This window comes from Hydra viridissima, unplaced genomic scaffold, assembly GCF_058129835.1.
Source record: "Hydra viridissima isolate aposymbiotic clone 2 unplaced genomic scaffold, HvirCarnegie_v1 scaffold_1, whole genome shotgun sequence".
Classification (NCBI taxonomy): Eukaryota; Metazoa; Cnidaria; class Hydrozoa; order Anthoathecata; family Hydridae; genus Hydra; species Hydra viridissima.
In genome coordinates, this window is record NW_028324300.1 from 2,988,142 (window position 1) to 3,011,665 (window position 23,524).

Consider the following 23,524-nt stretch of genomic DNA (forward strand, 5'->3'; position numbering starts at 1 on the left):
TAAAGTCCCGACAGGTACTGCAGGGTATTTTACTGCAAAAGAGCTTTTTCTTGTTGCTTTGTTGGTCAGTGTCTTATTCATCAAGTTCTGAGTCAGCTCTCCAGTTCAGTCCAATGTTGTGTTTCTCAAACCAAAGTTTGCCTAACTTGCATATTTTTGAACGTCAGATCCATTTATATGGTCAAAGGTTTGCTTTAACAAATCCAGAATACTTTGCATTCTAAAAGCTCTTTATGGAATTAAATAATTGCGCATTGCCCCCTAGAAATCGGCCATTAGGCCAATTTCTTGTAGAACGTTAAATTGTAAAACGCAGCCTTTTTGAACGTTATATAAAAATGCTAAAATTGAGTATTCTTTAAATGGTCTACCAAAGGCAAACTAGTTATTTAATTTTGTGGGATTACAGTTGTGGAAAGCCTGTCAGCAAAAAGTGAATATTTGTCTATTCCAGATTATTTTTATTAAAACAGATTGCAGTTATTCCGGTTCGTAAAATTTTCAAATGCGTCTGAACTTCTAATGGTTTCATCAGAATATTCAGTAAAAAAAGAAAATGGTCGCGATCTTGAACAGCGCATTGGGCATAGTACATTTTCAAAATTTTGAAAATAAACAGGACACGTGTCCTATTTGTGAAGAATTGCTTGACTAAAAAAATAATTGTAGTAAACCTAAAAAGAAATATTGTAGTCGATACTTGATCGAATACTAAGTTCATTGATTTAATACTATATTATAGTTTATTTCATTTTATTTAATTAGTTTCAATGGTGAAACGAGGTTTCATAATGAACTCAAGAAACTCGTTTTTTCATTCGTTTGTCTCTCGTAAATTTCTTACACAATATCTAGCTAAACTAGCTAAGTATTGTGTAACAAATTTACGCTCATTTATTAGATAAAAACTCCATTATTCGTTTATGATAATTAATAAGGATATAATTGTGCACGAGCATTTTCTACTTAAATTAAAAATAAGGTGAGATAAATTAAACCAGAATAATAAAAGAAATTATTTTTACATAAAACTATAATAGAAAAAAAAATTTAATAAAAAAATCATTAGGTGGAACCATCCTCTAATGAAGTATCTCTGGCATTTTGAAAAGCGGTGTTCGGGCGAATGGGTGATATTGTCCGTGAAAATTGCTTCATCTGGTCTGCGATATTTTCAAGCTCATCCCAACGAATATTATCCAGACTACTTTGAAGACGTAATTTCGAACGCAAAGATGCCAACTGATTTTCAAGGTTGCGATATTTTAGCAGGAATTTATCTAAATCTTCCGTCTTCGATTCGAGCTAAATTTTTTATTATTGCTCGATATCAAAATAATGATTAATTAGATTGAACAAGATTACACAAGAAGACAAACGCACGCTTATAGATTGACATTACCTTTGATCGGAGTTCGCTCACGTGATCTGTTAGCAATACATTATCTCTTCTTAATTCTATATTTTCTTTCTTCTGCTTGGACTCTAATACTTTATTTTCTTCAAGTTGTGATTGATAAAGTATAAACTGCTGTCGCACTTAAAGTGTAATTTACCAAATCAGTAAAAAAAAAATCAAAAACCGAAGTAAAATTCCTAGTTTTAAAATTCAAATTTTACATTGTACTTTTATGAAGGTACTCTTTGGTGCCTAATAGAAGGGGGGGTTGGAATAAGCGGGGAGGGGGGGGGGTTGGAAATATCACTAAAACTTAATAAGCAGGGGGGCTAGAATAAGCAGGGGAGGGGAGGGGGTTGGAAAATTTCGAGTTTTTTTAAATACTTAAAGCAATAACTAAGTAATGTTTTTGTTAATTATTAACATATATATTAGTGTCTGAAAACAAGTAAATATATAATAAAAAATTGTCTTGTCTTGGATGGAATTTTTTCTAAAATTTAATAGCCGGGGGGGTTGGAATAAGAATGTCCTGGGTGGAAAATTTTTGAAAAATTAATTAGCGGACGTCTATTAGGCACCAAAGAGTTATATGAAGCTAGCATATGGAAAAGTTGATTAAAAATGTTGTGAAATTTAATTACAAGTTTTGCTTTACTATTTATAAAAAAAATCACTTACTTTGAACCTTCTAAACGATAGTACTTTTTTTTGAAAAAAGCAAAAAATTTAAATAGAATTTTATTTTAACTATAAGAAACAATTTTGTAAACGCATTTGACATTTTTGACAGCAATAATAGTATGATCAAGGTTTTTCATTTAAACTCTCTTAAGCAGTTAATGTGTAGACATTCTTTAATATGACAAGTGAGGATAGCAATTGAGATGCAACACCTTCATTCAAATTGGTTATCTTAACCTTGAAAGAGGCTTAGTACGAATATTGGCACAACGTAATAATTAGGATTATGTTGTTGCAATAATCATTTTGTAAAAATATGATTGTGACTTACATTTTTTATGACTTTCCTCCTCATTTATTAACTAAAGATGTAAAATAGAAGTTAACTAAATCTCTTAAATGAATAATTTAGATTGGGTTTTACTCTTTTATTAACATTTTATTAGTTGAGTGGAGAAGAATTCAAAGTAATTTTTTAAATCAAATATTTTTACAATATAGGAAACAGACTTACATTTTGCATTGCATTTGTCAGTTTATCTTGTTGATTACTTAACTGCTCTCTTAACCTTTCTAGTTCACGATCTTTTTGCTTTGCTTCTTCTTTAAGAGTAACCAACTCTTGAATAGTGGCTTGCTTTCTATAGTGAACGTCCTCTTTAAACTCACGTTCCTTAACAAGAATCAGCCAAAAAGAATAGAAAAATATTGTTGCAACATTATCTTAAACATACAAAAAACAAAATTACCATTTCCAGCTGTTTCTTTAATTCAATTACTTGTGATGATAAAGCTGCATTCTCTTTGATAAGATTTCCACAGTCTTCTGATATCTATATATCAATGTATATGAAATAATATTATATGTGTAATAGTAGGTCATCAATTACTGATTACGATCAGATGAAAAACATTTTAAAAAATGATTACAAGAATGATAAAAATACAAAATATTTAAGTCTTTAATATACAGCATATGCGAGTGAAACAAAAGCATGTTTTATTATTTACCTTAATCCTTAAAGTTCTATCTTGGTCAGCTTGTATTTCTTTTTCACGAAAACTGAACCTAAGCTCTTTTAACTCTTTCTAGCAAGAGGTAAAGACACAAATTACAGCAACTGTAGTCATGATTTTATAACAATGTATTTTTGTAAAAATTTATGTTTCTTGAAATTATTCTCTAAAAAAAAGTGATTTTTCAACAATTTTCTTGTCAAATTAAATTAAAAATTATGTGGCAACAAAAATACTTAAAAAATAAGAGATAACAAATTATTTGCAAAACTCTTATTATATTAAAATGTTAAGGTTACTATTTCAAAAAACTTTTCTATTTTTAAAAAAAAAAAAAAAAAAATATTAAAAAGAAAAATCTTCATATTGATAACAGAAAGGCATTTGGAACGCCAGCATATTTAAGAATTACCTTTAAAACAGAATCCACTTGGTCTCTGGATCTTTCTCTTGAATAAAAATATTTATCCTCAAGTTGTTTTAGTTCTGTTTGTACTTTTAAGGATTCAGCTAACTTCTCTTCAAATGTAATTCGCAATGCATTTAAGTCATTTGTTTTTTCTTCAAGCTATATACAAAATGAAGCAATAAAATAATGTAAATGCCTTTAGTATTTAAAGCAAAAAGTAAGATTTCATTTTCACAAGTATTCAAAGAAGGATTTACTTTGTTTTGAAGATTTTGAATTTGACTTTTTGATCCACTTAATGCTAGCAAACAAGAATCCAAATCAAACTTTGTTCTCTCAGCTTGTGATTTTTGTCGTGCCTGATCTAGCTCATATTGTTCAACTTGTTTTTTCAAACTTACAATTTCATTAACTAATTCTTTCTTTTCCACATTGAAAGATTCTGAAAAATTTTTTAACAATAAGAACACAGATATTAAGTATCTGTAACTATATAAGTATATATTCCTAATCACAACCTTAAAGTGAACTTTTTTTTCTTTTTATAAACATTTACATAAAACATTTAAAAAGTATGACCTGTTTTATTAACTATTATTTAGCAACTTGACAACTATTTAACAAATAAGTTTAAAACTTGTACATTCATTTTTATATCAATTTAAACTCAGTAACATCTGTTTTTATACCACTAATTACTTCAAGTTTTGTTTTAAACTCTTGCTGCTCTTGATGAAGGAGCGCTATTGTATTCTCTTTTGCATTTATTTCTTGTTCACGGGCACCAAGTTCATACTCAGATGCCTAAAAAATTTATAATTACATTTATTACAAGCATAAGTTTATTTTTATTGTATTTACAGTATTGTCAAGCAGTAATACTTACTTTAACCCTTTCTGCAAGCTTTTCACTTTCCAATACCAAATTAAGTGGTATTTCTCTTTTATGGTACTTTTCCTTCAAGTAAGCAACCTCAAGTTCAAGTAAATGAACTTGTTGCAAAAGATTGTGAATGTATTCAGATTCTACATTTACATAACCATCAGCACTAAAACACAAAAAATTATTTAGATGTTCAAATTTAGGATTTTTTTCTTTGGGAAAATTAGGATCTTTTATTTTTGAGAAGATCTTTACATATAGTATCTTTTATGAATTTTGATTATTTGTTTAAAAAATCTTAAAAGAAATATTTTTGTACAAAGATGTATTAAATTTACAAAGATAATAAAGTTCTTTTAAGTTATCAGATTTAATTTTAAAAGAAAAAGATTGATAACAAATTGTGCAGCAATTTAACAAAAAAAAAGCTTAAACAGCCAATCACCTTTTTCTGATTGCAATTGAATTAAGTAGTGCATTTCTATCTCGTGAAACATACGGTAATGCTTTTGAAGTATATATCAAAGGAAGATTGCTTGATGGGACAGATGATGCTATAACAACAGGCTTGCGATATTTAGTTCGACTGTTCAACATTTGGAAAAATATGTATATATATATAACAAAATCTTATACACTATTTTGATGTGTTATTACCATCATAACTTTAAATCTCATGCTTAAATCTATAAGCTGAGCAAATTTTCTAAAGAACATAAGTTAAAATAGTATGATTTGATTTGATTTAAATTAATGGATTTAATAAAATCATATTTTTATAATACTTTTAAATAATTAATCAATCAAAAATAAATAAACTAGAACTTTATTTAAATAATAATACATCTGAATATTTACTATAAAGAATTCACAAGCTTCCTATAAATAATAGATAAATCTAATGTCCAAAATAAATGAATAAATTAAATGATGAGTCATTTGATGTGAAAATTTTTATTGTATGAATTAATTTGTAACTAAACTAAGATCTATACAGTATTCTAAGTAAATGTATATGTAAGTTGAATACTTTTTCAAGATTATTATTCTGTAATTTCATTATCTTTTTGGATTACGTTTAGTTATTAGCTGTATTATACAGATATAAATAATCTTACAAAAGTTGCTTTAAATTTTATGACAGATGAAAAGCCTTAATACATTATGTATGTATTCTTTTTTGTAGTTAACTACATACTTACAACCTGCTTTAGTAAAGTATTTCAAGTAAAAGAAAAAAATTTAAGATGATAATAATCTAGTTATTTTTATTGTTCACCTGGTGCGGCTTTCGAGAATTTTTTAAGTTTGTTTACGCCGACCATTATGGATACCAAGGGATGGATGCAGTTTTTACGATCATCAGCTTTAAAAAATAAGCTAAGTTAATATAGACCTCAAAAGCAAGCTCAACGGCAATCCACTCTAAAATTTAATGTTATCCAAGATATCAAAATTATTATTGAATAAATTAAACTTTTTTTTATTTGTTTATATAATTTTTTAAAAGAGAAAATTAGGACCATTTCATCAAAATCATCCGAGGCATTTTATTGAAAAATTAATAAATTAGTTCTGCCCGGGCTCGAACCGGGGACCTTTCGCGTGTGAGGCGAACGTGATAACCACTACACTACAGAACTTCTGAGACAATATACATGTTTTATATATAATAAATAAGTTAAAATGTTTAAGAAGTTTTTAAGACGAAAAATAAAAAGAATTTTTTTACATCGTTGCATTTTTAATGTTCGTTGAATATCACTCGTCAATTTGTTTGTTAGTCATGCAATTATACAGATGAATTTAGCCATGGTTGTTTGGGATAAGTTAAGTCCATTTTGTAGTACCAAATATTCTATAAAGACTTTTTGCTTTGATTGTGAGTGCATTCCGCAATAGCAATCTTCATAATCAGAATTATTAACAAGGCTGCTATTGCGGATTTATATCAAAAGTTGTTTATTGCTTTTACTTAGTTTTGATAACGACACACAGTTAAGCGAAATGGTCAAAAAGCGGCCAAAACTCAAAATTTTGTAAAGTAATAAACGTTTTTATTTAATTATTGTTCCAATTCTCTGACTAAGATAGTAGACATGAGAGAACCAAAATATATATTTTTCTTATCATTTGATATTTTTTCTAATAAATTGTAAAAAAAAATTAATGAAAATGGTGTGTTAAAAAAATTCCACTTTTGGCCACTTTTTGAGCTTTTCGCTTCATACTGCGACAAGTATAAACCAAATCGGCGAAACCTGAAAGCATCAGATTTTGTGCTAGATGTGTTAAAATCTAATTTGGTAAAAAGGTCCCCTCTTTAAGTTTTTTTTTTTTTTGGGGGGGGGGGGGCGGAATTCTGATGTTTTCAGGTTTGAAAGGATGAAATCTGATCCTTTCACCAATTTGATTTTTACTTGTCGACAATTTGATTTTTATTTGCAAAAAAATCATTATAAATTTAAATTACAATGCTACAAATTTAAAGAGGAAAAAATAAAACTAAAAACCTCAAAGTATTTAAATGGTCAGTGGCCCCCTCAAGTTTACTACCTTGCCGTGTTTTTTTACCCCCAAGCAGCAGATTTCAGGAACTCTACTTTCTCTAACTACAGGACTAAAATTTTTATATAAAAAAAACTATCATCCATTGAATTGGATCCAGTCTGGGTTTAAAACCAGTTTTTTTTTCCACTGATAATCTAAAATTGTTGAACGCAAATCTGCAAGTGAATCAAATTTTAATTACCAAAACAATTAGTATGAAGAGAAAATTATTAACTCATATACCAGAAATTTCGATGGAAATTACTAAAGTAATGTTTGATATAGACAGTCTCTGTTAAAATCTGAGATTTTAATTAGGTTTCTTTTTTTAATTAGGTATATCTACTCTGTTAAATATCTGCTCTGTTAAATATTCATAAAGTTGAAAAAGCCTGTATGTCTCTCAGAATGCTTTACATGAGCAGGAAGTTTTTCCTGTTCGCACCACTTTTTCCCTAGCAATGTTATGATGTGAGTAAGGTTGCTTGCTTTCAGATGACCATTGATGAGTTTTGTTCTATCCAGTATTGTATAACGTTTATTTCTTTAATGAATGAGACATTTTTGTAGAGTGATATCTAATAATCAAGTTTGTGAATGTTTGCAAAAGGCTCTTGCAGATTATCTTGCCAATAATCTTGCAGATAATTTTGTTTTTAACAAAAAATGCAAACAAAACAAAGCAAAGCTAAAACAATTACCTGAAGAAATACCTAAATGGAACTCTAATATATTGCCAACAGAATAATATACTAATGAAAAATGTTTTTGAATATATTTTTTTTTTAATACCTTCTTCTCAAAAAGAACTACCTATTAGGTTATGGTCAATATTGCTTGTATCATGTCAGGTAGTGCATTCCCCATCAAAAGACCTCGTATGTTGTTGTAGTAAATAGAACAGTTTTTTATCAAGAAATCTGACGAGAAAATTCTAGCAGTTTCGACACCAAAAGAATAAAGCAACTCATAACAACTTAAGCATTTTATGTAAGGAATTATGATTTATCTTCAGTTTTACATCTTTAATATCTCTCTTTTCATGCGGGATACAGCTTCATTTTTGCACTTTGTTGTTTATAGTTATGCTGAAAAAAGACAACATTATGCATGAGAACATTTTAATGTCGTGTTAATATACAAAAAACAAATTGCAAATGTCAAAACAAAATATTAGTTTTTTCATTCATTTTCTCCTTGCCATAATTTATACATTAAAAGATTCAAAAACCATTTACGAAATAACTTTCATAAGGTTATCCAATTAGGTCTTATATAGTGTTTATACTGATAAGCTTTTTAATTTGATATTAATTTTTGATGCTGTTGTTTTAGAATTAAGAACTTTTGTATCTAGATAGTTTCTTCAGAAATTTGATGGAGAAGTCATATCCTTTTCGTGAATCAATCCAGCGAAATCCAAAAAATCCTATCAGCGAATGTCTTAAAAACATTTTAAAAAGTCGCGATATTTTCCAAGATGGTAGCCGTTTTGTAAAACTTGAAGATGGTGACTGAAGCACGTTGTGAACAATTGGAATTATCATTCCAAATGTTTGATAAATTGAATTCTGAACCAGATATTTTTCTTTCTACTGAATCAAATCTATGCAGAAATTTTTTAAATGTCTCGAAAGAACTATACGACTTTATAAGTGATATCAATAAAAATGATCAAAATCAAAATTATTTAAAAGAACTCCTGATAGATGGCTTTGATAACGAACAAGTTTGGCAACAAATTCAACTTTGTAATAATTATAATATAAAGCAGTATCATAAAGCAATTAATCAACTAAATGATAAATCAAAATATAACTTAAAACCTAGCGTGGCTAAAAAAAAGTCTGAGACAATAGAGAAAACTAAAAGCAAAACAACAGATCCGGAAAAAGATGGCTTTTTGACAGTAGAAGAAGAAAGTAATGTAGATTTACAGCAAGAAAATGAAGATGAAAATAGTGATAACTATGATGATGATAACGCTGAATTAGTTAAATCAAAGGTTTATAAGTCAACAATTCTTGATGATGGTTTTTTTAAGTTGGGTGAAATGCAGGAGTTTCTAGATAAACAAGATCAAATTGAAGAGCAGCTAGAGGTTGGAAAAACCGAAAGTGATCCTGAAGATGATATAGATTTTTTTAATGATGAACTTAGTGAGGAAGAAGATTCCAGGAGGTATATTTTTAAAGTGGCATCTTAAATAATTAAAATATGTTTCACACCTCTTTTTTATGTGTAAGAGAAAAAAACGAAATATATTTTACTAAATAAAAGTTGCAAAATCTATATAAACAAAAAGGGAAGTCTTTTTTAGGTTTACAAAAACAAAAGAAAGTTATATAAGATTTTGTACAAAGATGTAGGATTGAGATAAATAAGTAGAATATGATAACGAACTTAAAATTTTTAGTAAGTAATTGCAGAGTTTGTATGGGGTCTGGAAAACCTGAAAACCTATTTTGCAATATTTTCACCGATCATTTAGGGAAAATCTATTTTACAAAATTTTTATATCTAAAGAGATCATAATATTTTTCAATCAGGCATAAATAAATTCAGTGTAAAGGTGTAACATTTTTGCTTTAAGTCAGTGAAATGTCAGAAGTGTTATTTAAAGTATTCTGTATAAATCCTGAACTAATAAAGCATGATAACTGTCGACAATATTAAGGTGATTTTGGATATTGAGGTAAATTTAGACAAAACCTCAATAAAATTGCAAATATCCTGGTGACTTCTATATGTATTGTATCAGACTAAATAGTTCAATGCTGAAAATTAGTATTGACTATCAGTTACTTATTTATACTTTTTACATGAAAAGGTAAATTTAGAAAAACTTTTATTGGAAGTACTAGTTGCAGATTTATCAAAATTTTGGTATAACACTTCTGATAACTATCATATGCCTATTTTGTTGGACTGTAAAAGATTTGATTTGGTTTGGAAAAATAGTAAAAAAATTTTTAAAAAGGTCATAACTTTATTGAAAAATGGGATAAATTCAGACAAGAATAAATGCACAAGCTATGAAGTTGGAATGTTTGTGCTAGTATAAATGTCAAATAAAAGTCAGAAAATTTTAATATTGCTAATATTATAAAAGTCTTCAAAAAAACACACAAATTGTTGTATCATTCTTGAAACAATAGCACAGAGTGACAGACAAATTTATCACATCTGACATTATTGAAACATTTTGGTGCTCTGTCTGATATTGTTGGTCTACAGTCGTGAATAGTATGCTTAAGTGTAAATGTGGATTACAAATTTTTTTGTAACAGTATAGGCACCATATTTATTATGGCTCCATGTAAACCCTGATCTTGTGCAACATGAAAAAATTGTCTGAATTCACTTATCCTGTGGGGTGAATTCAGATAATTTTTAACCAAAAAGAAGTAACAGTTGAGCAAGTATACACTTTTTGTATATATGATAGTTCTACTAAAATATGTCTTATAATAACATTACATGTCCTGATTACACAGTTTATCAATTTTTTAATTGTCAAAATCCCCAAAATTGTCAAAAACCCCAAAATCACCCTATTTGAGATTTGACCAGGATTATTTTTCATTATTTTGACATATTTTAGTGACTATTTCTGTCCATTACATAATTTTATTTCATATACAATATGGTAAGTTTCTATGCAGCAAATATTTTCTATGCTTCAAACATCTTAGTTAAGAACTGGTAGATTTCAACGAGACATTTTAAAAGCTAAGTCACAAATCAACACAAACCAAATCAGTTAAAGTAATAGAGCACTCTTAAGATAACTCGGAGTGTTTTGAGTGGTAGAGCTTAGCTTCTCCATAATACACACTGAAACATCAAACTTTATATGGCTCTAAAGCTATAAAGCTTTAAAGCCATACAATAATTCCTTTATAGCCATATAAATTTTGATGTGTAAGTCTCAGGGTTACAATGTTTTTAGTACAGGGGCGTGTCTAGGGGATGTCTGCTACGTCGCTGGACATACCCAAAATATGTGTGTGTATATATATATATATATATATATATATATATATATATATATATATATATATATATATATATATATATATATTCACAACTTCAATATTTTGCTGAATAAATATGATGCGTCGGTAAATAGAAGCAAATAGAGCGAGTGATTATAGCAAACTAAAGCAATAATTAAACAAAGTATACAAGGTTAATTGTTCGAACGGATGGTAAGAAGTTATTAATCCGGGCTAACTAGATTTACAGTTTAGTATTTTATTATAGTGCTTGTCAAATCGAGAACGGTCTAAAGTTTATTAAAAAAAAAAAGATTTATATACTTAAACGGAGGTTGTTTTAATTTTTGACTTAAATAAATTAATAAGAAACTTGAATGGACATACCTTTTTTTATTAAGTTATAGAGTACTTCATTTTTTAAATATTTTCTTTTATTAATTTAAAAAAAATAAAAGTAATTATTTCTTAGAGAACAAATTCCGGATTTCCCTTTCTAATTACACCCTGAGTAAAGTTTTAGTCAAATTCTATTGATATTTATCATCAGGAGGAGAAGACTATAATTAACAACAAGTATATATTAAAATATATCAATGGACATCCCCAATTATTTTATACAAAGCTGTGTATCTTTTTAATTACTTGCATTTTGAACAATATAAAAAGAAAGAAAGGGTTTTAAAAATTAAATTCGGACTTCCCTCAGTACATACACCCTGTTTGGTATGTATTTATTAAACACTTCTTAAACATAAATTTTAGACAGTTTAATTATTCGCTTAAAATGTCGACCAACTCTCAAGTTCAAATAACTCTCCAAACAAAATGTTAATTGGAGTTAGTCCATTGGAAAGAAAGATTGGAAAAAAATATTACTTGTTTTAAAATCAAACATCCAAATATAGTATTTGGATGTTTGTCTATAAAACAAGTAATATTTTTTTGGTATAAGAATAGGTCGTGTGTAATTGTTAAGCGTTGGTGCTGACTATGGTTATCATCATTTTCTTCTAAAATAGATAGCGTGCAAAGCGATGATGCTTGATAATGGTTAGCATCATGTGCGATAAAATAATGGGCGATTGCTAAGCCGTCTTACCTCATATATGTGTTTGTCAATGAGGAAGGGGGGATGCTAAAACTTAACATTTTTGGAGAGGGGTTAAAATTGCAACTTACCCAAGAAAATTCCTGTACACGCCCCTGTAGTAAGAGAATGGTGAGCTGTTACTAAAGATTTCTTAATACTAACATGAGCAAGAAGCACCATATTCTCTTACCAGTACCAGTGCTCATTACTTAAACAATTAATTTATTTTTCATTTTAGTATTTAAAATACTTTTAAAAGTAGTTTTTAATGTTTATATTTTTAAGTTTATCTTTTTATAGAGATAAGGAAGCAAAGTACAAAGATTTTTTCGATGGTCCATCTAAAAGAAAGGAAGGTAAAACTGCAAATAAAAAAAAAGTTTTAGAAGAATCTTTTGGCATTGATGATGAAGAGATGGAGGTGGAGGAGGACGAGGACGAGGACGAGGAACAACAGTCTGAAAGTTATAATGATGAATCTTTTGCTGAGGATAAAAGTAATGTAAATGATAAAGAGCCTAAATCTTCATTTGAGAAGAGTCAAAATGTTGTAAGTGATTTTGAAAGCAATAAAAAAAAATAAAGAGTATAAGTATTATCAAAAAGTTTACAAATTTAATATAGAATCACCAATTGATTGACTAAATCTAGTTAAAGCTTTTTGGATCTTTTGAATGTTTTAGACATTAAAATCTAAACCAATTTATAATGCATTACATTTTTGTATTATTTTTTATTTAAGTACAATTACTTATGTTAATTGCAATAGTTGCAAACTTTTTTTTAAAAAAGATTTTTTTAACAGATGGCTGAAAAAATAAAGCGTTTAGAAGAATCAAATTTAAAAAAGAAAGAATGGCAGCTACAGGGTGAAGCTTCAGCAAAGCAACGTCCTTTAAACAGTTTGTTGGAGGAACATGTTACATTTGATCACACATCAGTTGGGGGTAATTTCTTTTTTTGTTTGTTTGCAAAGATTTGTTCAGAAAAAAAGTTCAGAATTCAGCAAATGATTTAATTATCATAAGCAAACAATTTGCTTCTTGCTTTTTTTTCTTTTTATATATATATTTTATTTTTTATATATATATATATATATATATATATATATATATATATATATATATATATATATATATATATATTTCTATTTTAGTAAAAGTTATCTTTACATTAACATTAGTTCACTTTCTAAATCAATAAACATTTTCATTCATTTTAAATATTTACTTGCATAAATTTCATTATTTGATTTATTTGATCATTATCAAATTATTTAATCATCATTAATGATCAGATCTTTACAATAAATTAGTTATCAATAATGATCTAATTTTTTAAAGAACTTCAGAAGATCTTTTAAAAAATTTTACAATATGCTTCTTTTATAAAGATCTTCAAAAATCTTTATAAAAGAAGATTCCTTTGATAAGGATGTTATTTAAAAACAATCAGGACTTTATCAAGATCCTTATAAAATCTTCTATGAACAACATGCTCTTTATGTATTTTAACATGATTTGAATTTTTATCTAAATTTCATCAAATGCTTATGTTGGTTTTTTAAATGAGAATTTCTTTATATCTTTTTTTTTTTTTTATATGTTGTTGATGTAATTATTTGATATTGCATTTTTAAAATGTAAAGACCTTTCATTTAGCTCCTGTTATAACTGAAGAAACAACACAAACTTTAGAAGATATCATAAAGCAGCGGGTTAAAGATGAGGTTTTTATTTTTTAGTTTTGTTTTTTATTACCAAAGTGAATGGCGACAGTAAAACTTAAAACAATAAGTTTTTATTAGTTATCCTAGTTTTTGAATACTTTGCGGCTTCCCAAACGCTATATGAATTTATTTTATGTTTAATAATGTTTTTCAAGATTAAACATTAATTTACTTAAAAATTAAAACTTAATTTTATGATTATATCTTCTAGTAAATTGATAATAAATCTGGTAAAATGGCTTTACTCAAAACTTAATTTAGGATATTATTTTTAAAAGATTTTGAATAAATAATATTTTTATAATAATATTGATATATGTTTACAATTTGTAATTTTTCTTAGGCATGGGATGATGTTAAAAGGAAGCAAAAACCTGTAACTCAACCTTTTGAATATAAAAAAGCACCCGAACTTAATCAGGAGAAAAGTAAAGTGAGCCTCGCAGAGGTTTATGAGAAGGAATACCTCAAACAGACCGAGGTAATAAAATTTAACCAGCGTGACATAAAGACTTAAAAAATTTTCAGCAATATGTAGGATATTTAATAGCTTGACATATATAAATAATATTCCTCTTTTTTTAAAAAATTTTTATGATAATATATGAAATCAGAATGAAAATAAACCGCCATAAAATCAGACTTTACAAATGGTTCTAAATTTTCAGGTAAATGTATTTAACCTAAAGGTTGTTTTTTAGTTTTAAGTTTTATTTACTTTTAAAGGAAAACCAAGAAGAGAAAGAAAATGAGGACCACGTTGCTATAAATAACATGATGACCAAGTTATTTGCTCAATTAGATGCACTTTCCAATTTTCACTTTACCCCAAAACCGGTAAATTATAGAATTTTTTTTTTTTTTTTTTTTTTTCTCAAAAGTGGTTGTCAACGCATCTGATTTTGTTTTTTAGCCGAGACCAGAAATCAAGATAATAGCAAACGTTCCTTCTCTACATATGGAAGAAATTACACCTATAACTATGAGCGAGGCATCTCAATTAGCTCCCGAGGAAATTTTCGACAAAAAAAGCCGTGATATAAAAGGTGACGGTGAAAAAACGGATACCGATCGTAAGCATGAACGACGTCAAAAGAAGATTAAGAAGAAATTTGCAGCAAAAGATAAAGAACGAAAAGATAAGTTAAAAGTTCAATCCGGAAAAGTTGATAAGTCTTCTAAAAAAGAGGCCATTGCACAACTGAAGAAAGGCTTAAGAAATACCATCGTAAACGAAAAGAACTCTACTAAGAGCGTCAAGTCCAGTAGTGAGTTCTTTAACAGACTTCAAACAGAAATAAAGGATGGTATTTCTAAGCTCAAAAACAAGTCAAAAACAAAAGAAAGCAAGACGAAGAAAACAGTTCAGTTTTTAAAACTCTAAACTTTTTATTGGAAAGTTTTTTTGGCTCCAAGCAACAAAATAAAACCCAAATTCTTTCAAAAAGTTTAAGCACAATAAAGTCTGTCATTGAGTCAATGCACAGCTTACCATGCATTGACTCAATGACAGACTGTATACCATGTAAGAGGTAAAGACAGCTCTTTTTGTCTCCTACTGGGGAGTTACATCTGTCATTAGCCATTATTTAGTCACAGTTTTTGGTGTGGCCTATACTATTGATTTGTTCTGAAATATTCTTGGTGTTGTATCTACTTGAAACAATTTACAAATAAAAAATTATTTTTCAAAATATGCGCATGTGTAATGTAGATTTAGATTGGACATGTGACCGTAAGTGACGGGCTTCTAAAGAGAAAACTCTTCATTACTCAGGTGATTTAAGGCCAGTCCAAATTTTTTATGGTAGTTCGTCCTACCTTCTATAACTTCTTTTTTAAAAAAACTGTTTTTGAAAATTTGTTGTCTAAGCTGAATAATACTTAGCAAAAGTTGGGCTAAGATGAAAAAAATGTTATTAACAAAAATATGGTGGATGACGCATATTGTCCCTTAAACTTAAAGATGAATGTTTCAAAAAAGAAGGGTTTAAATTGTTAAGCACAACTTTTCTAGTTATCTACAAGCTAAAAGACATCGATATTGAATTATATTGTTTTTTAATACTTTGATTCAGAAGGTAGGTAGAAAATTTGACGTTTAATTATTTCTTTCAACGACGTACGATGAAGTGTCGAGAACTCGGTAATACTTAGCGATTTTGTTTTAAAAGGTTTTTTGTTGACCGCATAAACAGAATGGTTTCTGTCGGTGGAAGTTATTCGTAATAAACAAAATAAAGCGTGTTGTCATTATATATAAATATAAATATATGTGTGTGTGTCTATATATATATATATATATATATATAGGTTGAATCGTATTTTATGTACGTAAACTAAGACAGTAAAAAGCGCAACTTTTTCATTACGTAATAAAAAGTAATTAAAAAGTTGTTTTGTTTTCGGATTATTTTTAAACAAAAGAGCTTGCATAATTAACATTTCACAAAATTTTAAATTTTATTTTAAAGAAAAGTTTTAAATTGAAAATATTTGTACAATGGAAATAAGTGTCTTTAAAAAAATGTAAAATGCGAAGACCTCAAGCATCTCGTATTATTGGTCCAGATAATGAGTTAGGTTCATTATCTTTTTAATATACAATCTTACCACATTAGATCGTCTTTTATCAGACCTAATTCGTAAGGTCAAATGAGGCTGGCCTAAACCGGTGTGCTTGTATTAAACTAATGCTTTTCTTTTTTTTTCTCACCCGCTCTTCAAAAGGGAGGCAAACTCAGGGTCGACGTTCTTCTGGGTTTTCCCTGGAGAGGAGTGAGCAGTTTGCAAGGCAGTTGCTGGAGGACTTAAAACACTACAATACCCCGTCTTTTATCAGATAAAAGTTCGGTCGCAAACAAGACTTTAATTTTAAATGAATATCTTAAACTAGTCATATTAACTTACCTAATTTGAATAAATTTAAAAAAAAAGGTTAAAATTTAAGAAAATGATAATGAAGAACTTTTATCGTAGAAGTACTCAAAGAACGTGATTTAAAAACATATTTTAGGTCTTTAGAATTGTTGCTTAATTATTGCATAATTATGCGCTTTTCCATTAAATACGCAAAGTTGCGCTTTTTAGTTTACGTACTTAAAATACGATTTAACCATATATATTTATAAATTTATTATTTTAAATTGGTGTTTAGAATTAAATAAATTTAGTTAATAAGTTTGCTCATTTGTTTTTTAAAAGGTATTTATTTTCATGTCTGCATTTAGAAATAAGTTCAACTTTTTTTATTTACTAAATTTTCTTGATCTAAATAAGTAATAATTTCAAACTTTTTTGTTAACAAAACATACATTTTTGAGATATGTTATTATAGGTAGGCGCAGTTTTTAGAATAGACCAATTTAATTTAAAGTTAATATTTTTTTCTTTTAGTTGCCAAATATATTTTGACAGTATAGTCTCTTTTGAGTACTTTTCATGATTTTTTTTTATTTTTTAATGTAGTTGATGGAACTTCCTGGTCAAAGAAATCAATCACTATTTTACAATGCTTACTACATAACTAAAAAAAAATTATTTACAAGTATATTTTATGATTATATGGAAATGTGATTTATTTTACTATAGGAGGATGGATCCTGCTTAAATAAAACACATTGAAATTTGACTGATAGCATGTTCAATTTGTATAGTATAGATAAATAAAACTGGAGAAAATGAAGAAAAAGAAAAGGTTTATTTAACAAGAATGAAAATATTGCGAGAAAGAAAAAGATTTAGATTGAAAATAAATAAATTAACAAAATCAGCAGTAGTCTTTAGTAGACTGTTGACAAAAAGAATTTAGCCGATTTGTTTGGAAGAAATAGAAATCGATTTATTAAATTCTTTTTTAGTAAAATTATCATTATTCGAAATACATTATAAATCAATGACAACAAATGCATGGACATTAGTTGAATTAACAAGTAATTTTTATTAAAAGCAGCTAAATAAGTTTAAAGATTATGGTAATTGTCGAATGTTTATATACATCAAAATGAATTGGAAAAACCTTTGTGATTGGTTTTGAAAACATCCTTTGTGATATTATTGGAGTAATAGTTTAAATTCTAGTAATTAATTTTTGTTAAATAGGATTTGATTTGTATTAACTATCATTATTTAATTTATCATAATTTTTTATTCATTTTGTTTTAACGATAATCATCCAGTTAATTGATTAATTGATTTTTTGTTTGTTTAGATTTTATCTAGATTATCTAGATATTGTTTAAATATTATATATATATATATATATATATATATATATATATATATATATATATATACTTGCTGCCAGTTTCTCTTTTTTCAGAATCGTCAAGAAGTCTTTCTATTTTATTGTTCATTAAGAACATTGAGCACTTTCTATTTTCTATGTTCTGTTCTGAACATTGAGCACTAATTTAGTAAAATACACTAACACAATTTACATCCAATTTAAAAAATCTATTGCAAATAATAAGTATTCAAGATTTTAATAATAAATAATGTGGTTTGTTAAAAATCATTGTATTATATACTAGTTCATAACATATTATGAACTCATAATATATACTCAAAAAATTAGAAAGCTTTCTTGTCGGACTTTTTTTAGTCACCGCTTTATTATAAACGTTTAGAAAAATCCCGTTGGATCTGAACGGCACAATTTTACGTCACCCTCAGATAAACGAAACAAACCCGAAATTTACGGAGACTGGCCTTAAACTACATGAGTATGATCTTTTTAAACAATTAGGAGTTAAGTTGTAGAACTCTTTGAAACAATTTTAACATAACTTTCATCCGAATCTGTTGAAGTATTTCAAAAGTTATCAGTCGTCAAGAAGGCTTCACAGTCCCAAAAAAGTGAATTGGTAATCTGACCTATAGTCTGAGTATCATAACTTAATCATTTCTCGATCATATTCAATGAATCAAACACCAATCGATTGGTGAAATACCGTATTAACATTGTTTTTAACAATAATGTAATGATTTTTTAGTTAATTTTCTATTGAAATTTTGTAGAAAATGCCTTTGAAATCTTTCGCTTACACTCTAAAATCTGAACTGAATAAAAAGTTTTAGAAACTTCAATGACATAAAACAAACTTAATTCACAATGCATTATCAGATAAAATGCGAAACTTTTTTTTTTCATCCCCCCTGATTACAACACGAATATAAGCGCTTTCTTTTTTGTGCACATACTCTTATTTTTCAAATGTGTAAATCGCTCAGGAGGTTAGTCTCGAGATGATATTTCTTCCGTCGTGAGACTTGTCTACAATAGAAGAAATGATAGATATATTTAAAAAGAAGTACAAAAGCTGCTGTTATTGTATGAATAACAACAACTCTTGTACATCTTTTTAAAGATAATCTTATTATCTTACATTTATTAAGCCTGGGGGCTTTCAAGTTGCAGTGTGCTGCTGTCATGAGCCATGATTTAGGTCCTTGGTCATGCTTGGTCATCCTTTCATGAATCTCACAGAATTCTAATCCTAGATCAAGATTCTATATCTAATCCTAAACTTGATCTTAGAAATTTTTTGTTCTAATTGTCATTTCTTTCACTTTATAACCTTTAGTGCTTAACCATAAGCTTGACTTCGTTTTGTATGTTATTTTTTTGATACTTAACACTTCTACGATCCCTGAAAAAGGTTCTGGTCTTAAAGAAGATTACAGATCTTACGCCACTGAGGGCAAGGGGAGGGAGGTCAGGCCACCCTAGCCCCCATTTTTTACATGTAACTTTTTTTTTTATCTGAAAAAAATCAAAGTGTATCAAAAAAACGTGACCCCATTTACTTTTTAAAGTAAATGGGGCCACGTTATTTTGACACACTTTAAAAAGTGTTGCGTGAGCCCTGGATCACAGATCTCTTTTGCAACTTAATTCATTTTGATTTTTTCACAAAATCGTATCAATAACTTTCAAATACAATAAATAATGATGAGATTTTCAGCTGATTCGTGAATGCTTTTAGAGATAAATAAAAAAAACAATTGTTCTGATATTCCGCTAATGAGTGACGCCCTTAATATTCCGACCATCATAACAATCTGTTGCTTGTTTGCTTCATATGTTGTTTATCAACCCAAATCTTCGTAATTTAGTTTTCTTTTTTTTTTTGTTGAAACCTCTGAATTTGTTTGTTTTACGTTGTCCGGATTTCTAATCTTAATTTTTTAAAAACTTTTTGAAATATACTTTAAAGACTCCAGAAACTTAATTGCAAGTGATGGGGTTAAAGTCTATTTTTACGAAGGTTTTTTAATTTTAAAAGTTAGCGGTATTTAGAATTAGGTGTAAAGAAATGAAGTTGTCAAAAAGTTTGAAGATCAAATCAAGTTAATGTTTAAGGAGATTATTGTGACCAGTGCCGTACCTAAAACCCCTCAAACCCATGGCGGTGGGTTTGAGGGGTTTTAGGGACGAGCTCCGTTAAAAAGTGTTTTGCGTTTAGTGATTTAACAAATTAAGTGATTTTTACAAATTTGTTAAATTAATCATTTATTTATTTTTGCGAAATTTTTGTTTTGATAAATTTTATTACAAAAGCATTTGAACACCGCTCAATTATTCTTCATCAAATAATCCTTTGATGATAAGTTAATAATTTTGTTTTATATTTTTAGCATACAAATATGAAAACTTTAAAATACATAATACACCAAAGCGTTTCCAAAAAATGATTTTCAAATTTTGTGGAAAAACTTCCATGCTTGATAGTGTGTGGTCCAAAGTAAAGTATTTGGGAAGGGAGGCGGAGGTAGTGAGGGATAAGAACTGAAAGCTGCCAGCAGTGATCCTTAACCCAAACAAAGAGCATTACGTTCTAAAACATCTTTTAGTAGTTTTTAGTTCGGTCTTTTGATTTTATTGTTCGGTCTTTTGATTTTTTTGTTCGGTTTTTTGACTTGTTTGTCGAACAAAGTGAAACCTAAAAAAAATATCTTTAAGGAAAAATTATCTTACAACGAGTATTTCTTTTTTTCAATGCTTTTAATTCTGTAAAAAAATTTTTGCTTCGTTTTTAACCAACGATTTAATTAAAGGTTCCTTTTTTATTTTCGCTTCTTACGACAGTTAAAACTTTTTCAATTACTTTTTCTTTATTTTTGTGTTAAAACCAATTAAATAAATGCGTTTTGAAAATAATCCAAACATTTAAGCTTCGTGTTTCATCATTTATTCACTATTCAATTATCATAATGTAGATTTTCTAATTTCGTATGCGGCGATGTTGAAAAATCGGCTCCGGATGCGGGCTTCGTGTTATACTTACTTAATTTTTTTTTTATTTATTTGCATTTATTTACTTACGTGCCAGATGATAAGAAGATTATCTAAATATCCGTATAATCAACGGGTATCAGCAAATAGGGCGCATGGTCAAACCACCAGGATTGTTTATGAAGAAGGTAATCTAAGATATGTTTTCATTTTAAGTTTATTGATAAGGCCACAAAACATATATCGGTTGTTATCCTAGAAAGAGATGAAAACGATATCTACTGACAGCAGTCAAAGCTCGAGTATTGAAAATAAACCACCTTTACTTTTACGTCCAGAAACTGTTGAATAAAGCGGATGTAACACTCAGAAATGATGTGTAGTTTGAATCTTTTGGTTTTCAGGTTGGGAATGAGGCAAACGATCCACTCACTAACAGATTTTTCGCCTGAGTCTTAAGAATATTTGAAAATAAAGTTTGCAATAAAAAGAGTTTAAACAAAATTTGTTACTAAATTGTTAATCAAATGATTTATTGAATTTCTCAAAATAATTCAATCATAGAAATAAACACCATTTATTACATGGTTAAATCGTTTAATGATGCTTTTTGTGTAAGAGACCTTTATAAAGATTCGCTACTCAATTACTTCTATTGCTACCGAGAAGGAGCAAATGGAACTTATAGTATTCCATAATAATATAGATGGTAAAATTTAGAATAGTAATATGGCGCGTTTTCCACGTGCTCGCATCTCATTCTGACATGATTTTTTATCATCACCAAATAAACTACAAAATACACATCGTTTGTTAATTGAACTTAGTATTTTATTGGCTGTCATTTAAGCGGTAACCATATCGTTGGCAGTTATTCTGTGGAAGTCAGTTGTCGGTATAATTTCTTCACGAAGGTACAACATTTTTAATAAGGTACATGACATCATCAAAAATGAATTAGATTGAATATATTTTTACTGTTGCAATATCTAAAACATTTTTTGATGAAGCGTGGGTTTGCTTGACGCCTTAAACATTTATCATTAAAATATCAACTTTGATCCAAGATCTGTATGCTAGGTAAAATTGGGGTTATTACCTTTTGTCTGTAAAAATTATTCATCAAAACTTGATCATTAAGTTTAACATTCATAGAGAAATATATTTTTTTAAGTTCATATCAAGAGATTTGCTGAGAAGCTTTTTAGCCAGTTGAACCAGCTGAACCAGTTTTAACCATCATTAATAGTTATGAATCCAGAAATAAGTTGTAAATGAAAAAATGTAAAAAAAAAATTAAACTAAAGATAACAAAAGTATTTTAAAGTTTATTGGTCTTGATAACTTAATAAAGCACATTTTATGGGGTCATCCAACTTTCTTTTATGCTTTATTGTTTATTATGACAAAAGACTTCATATTGCTATAGGGATGACAGAACTTTTACAATAGAACACATTAAAACAATTTTGAAATATTTACAGTTTTCTCTTTTTTTTTTTGTTGAGAGGAATGCTTAATAAACGGTTGCGTGCAAATCTTATGAAGTTTGTTTAAGAAATAAATTTTTCAGATTTAAGATACAAAGTTCGTATCTTTTCCAATAGTTTACTTGCTAAAAAAATGTTATCATTAAAAGCTTGGAAGCAAAGTTGTCTCAAAGGGTAAATTTATCCAAATATTAACACTGTTGTGTCATGTGTGGTTTTGTATGTTTAACTTTTTGATTAGTTTCTATTGTGTAGCTTTTGAACTTGATGTTCATTGAGATTTGCTTACCTGTTTTTACCCATCAAAGAATTTAAGTCACGTTTTAAACCATACATGTTACTTTAACCTTAAAACAATCAAGTAAAAAAGTCTCCTGTGAGCTTTATTTGAAGTTTATCGTCTGAAAAAAATACATCTATTAAGTGGGTGGTTTGTCAAATGGTCGCCTTTAATATGTTGATGAAGTGAACTGAAGCTAAATGTATTTTCATATTTTAAGAGCTTTTATGCTTCGTCGTCTTTGAATTCATCGTTAATTATGTAAATATTTCATTTAAAGTCTAAATTTTGGTATTGAGAAGGTTATCTTACGGGTCTCAAACAAATGTTGACCAGTTTCATATCAACAAGATTTAAAATATTCCCCATTGTTTTGGTTCTCGCAACTTTAATCAGAATAAAAAGAACATTGAAGTAACCTTCCATATGCGTGGTTTGTCTTTTATTGTCATTGGAGTTCAAATACCTGATAGTAATAATTAAAACCTCGTATTTGAATACACCTAAACATATTTAAATATATTTGCTTCTCTTCCACTTTAAATTCGTTCGGAAACGTGGTAGTGGCATCTTTCATCGATATTTTAAACACGTATTTACTAATTAGAGGGTGTTTACATAAATGTAAAAAACAAATTATAACTATTTATGCCGTTCGTCTTTTACCACCTTCATATTTCATCTTTATGACAGTTTTATTTTGATCTTGTAGTTTTTCGTGTTTTTTTCCGATCCACAGTGACAATGGTTTTTTA

The 23,524-nt window shown here is 28.1% G+C and overlaps 2 protein-coding genes and 1 non-coding gene across 7 annotated transcripts; 1 reads left to right on the plus strand and 2 right to left on the minus strand.

Annotated features, from left to right (window-relative positions):
* Positions 1-916: 916 nt before the first annotated feature.
* Positions 917-5,810, minus strand: LOC145187949 (uncharacterized). 3 transcript variants are annotated; one of them, XM_090089342.1, is made up of 12 exons: positions 5,672-5,808; positions 4,838-4,946; positions 4,396-4,558; positions 4,199-4,313; positions 3,767-3,951; positions 3,513-3,668; positions 3,095-3,172; positions 2,833-2,916; positions 2,598-2,756; positions 2,415-2,445; positions 1,403-1,539; positions 917-1,305 (listed from the first exon to the last, which is right to left on the minus strand). In XM_090089342.1, the coding sequence occupies exons 1-12, from the start codon at positions 5,715-5,717 to the stop codon at positions 1,066-1,068; spliced, it is 1,503 nt and encodes a 500-aa protein (XP_089945468.1). In that variant the 5' UTR covers positions 5,718-5,808; the 3' UTR covers positions 917-1,065. The 3 variants fall into 3 exon arrangements, 2 of the variants coding, with proteins under 2 accessions (XP_089945468.1, XP_089945472.1); XR_016453054.1 differs by lacking the exons at positions 917-1,305; positions 1,403-1,539; positions 2,415-2,445; positions 5,672-5,808 and having other exon boundaries at positions 3,095-3,266; positions 4,838-5,144; XM_090089346.1 differs by lacking the exons at positions 917-1,305; positions 1,403-1,539; positions 2,415-2,445; positions 2,598-2,756; positions 2,833-2,916 and having other exon boundaries at positions 3,124-3,266; positions 5,672-5,810.
* Positions 5,412-15,209, plus strand: LOC145187360 (U3 small nucleolar ribonucleoprotein MPP10-like). Of its 3 annotated transcripts, none has more exons than XM_090089329.1 (9): positions 5,412-5,558; positions 7,794-7,932; positions 8,300-9,123; positions 12,334-12,583; positions 12,839-12,980; positions 13,695-13,762; positions 14,106-14,243; positions 14,489-14,599; positions 14,676-15,209. In XM_090089329.1, the coding sequence occupies exons 3-9, from the start codon at positions 8,450-8,452 to the stop codon at positions 15,144-15,146; spliced, it is 1,854 nt and encodes a 617-aa protein (XP_089945455.1). In that variant the 5' UTR covers positions 5,412-5,558; positions 7,794-7,932; positions 8,300-8,449; the 3' UTR covers positions 15,147-15,209. The 3 variants fall into 3 exon arrangements, with proteins under 3 accessions (XP_089945455.1, XP_089945459.1, XP_089945450.1); XM_090089333.1 differs by having other exon boundaries at positions 5,451-5,558; positions 8,304-9,123; XM_090089324.1 differs by lacking the exon at positions 5,412-5,558 and having other exon boundaries at positions 7,285-7,932.
* On the minus strand, positions 5,963-6,035 carry Trnav-cac (transfer RNA valine (anticodon CAC)). The gene has a single exon. It is a non-coding gene; the product is annotated as a tRNA-Val (tRNA).
* Positions 15,210-23,524: the final 8,315 nt, after the last annotated feature.

Excerpts from the sequence above, each read along its gene's own strand:
- LOC145187949 (XM_090089342.1), bottom strand. The coding sequence starts at position 5,717 with ATGGTCGGCGTAAACAAACTTAAAAAATTCTCGAAAGCCGCACCAG. Across the intron at positions 3,669-3,766 it reads TTCAAAATCTTCAAAACAAA|CTTGAAGAAAAAACAAATGA; the intron begins GTAAATCCTTCT and ends TTTTGTATATAG. Across the intron at positions 3,173-3,512 it reads AAGTGGATTCTGTTTTAAAG|AAAGAGTTAAAAGAGCTTAG; the intron begins GTAATTCTTAAA and ends ACCTCTTGCTAG.
- LOC145187360 (XM_090089329.1), top strand. The coding sequence starts at position 8,450 with ATGGTGACTGAAGCACGTTGTGAACAATTGGAATTATCATTCCAAATG. Across the intron at positions 14,244-14,488 it reads AATACCTCAAACAGACCGAG|GAAAACCAAGAAGAGAAAGA; the intron begins GTAATAAAATTT and ends TTACTTTTAAAG. Across the intron at positions 14,600-14,675 it reads TTCACTTTACCCCAAAACCG|CCGAGACCAGAAATCAAGAT; the intron begins GTAAATTATAGA and ends TTTGTTTTTTAG.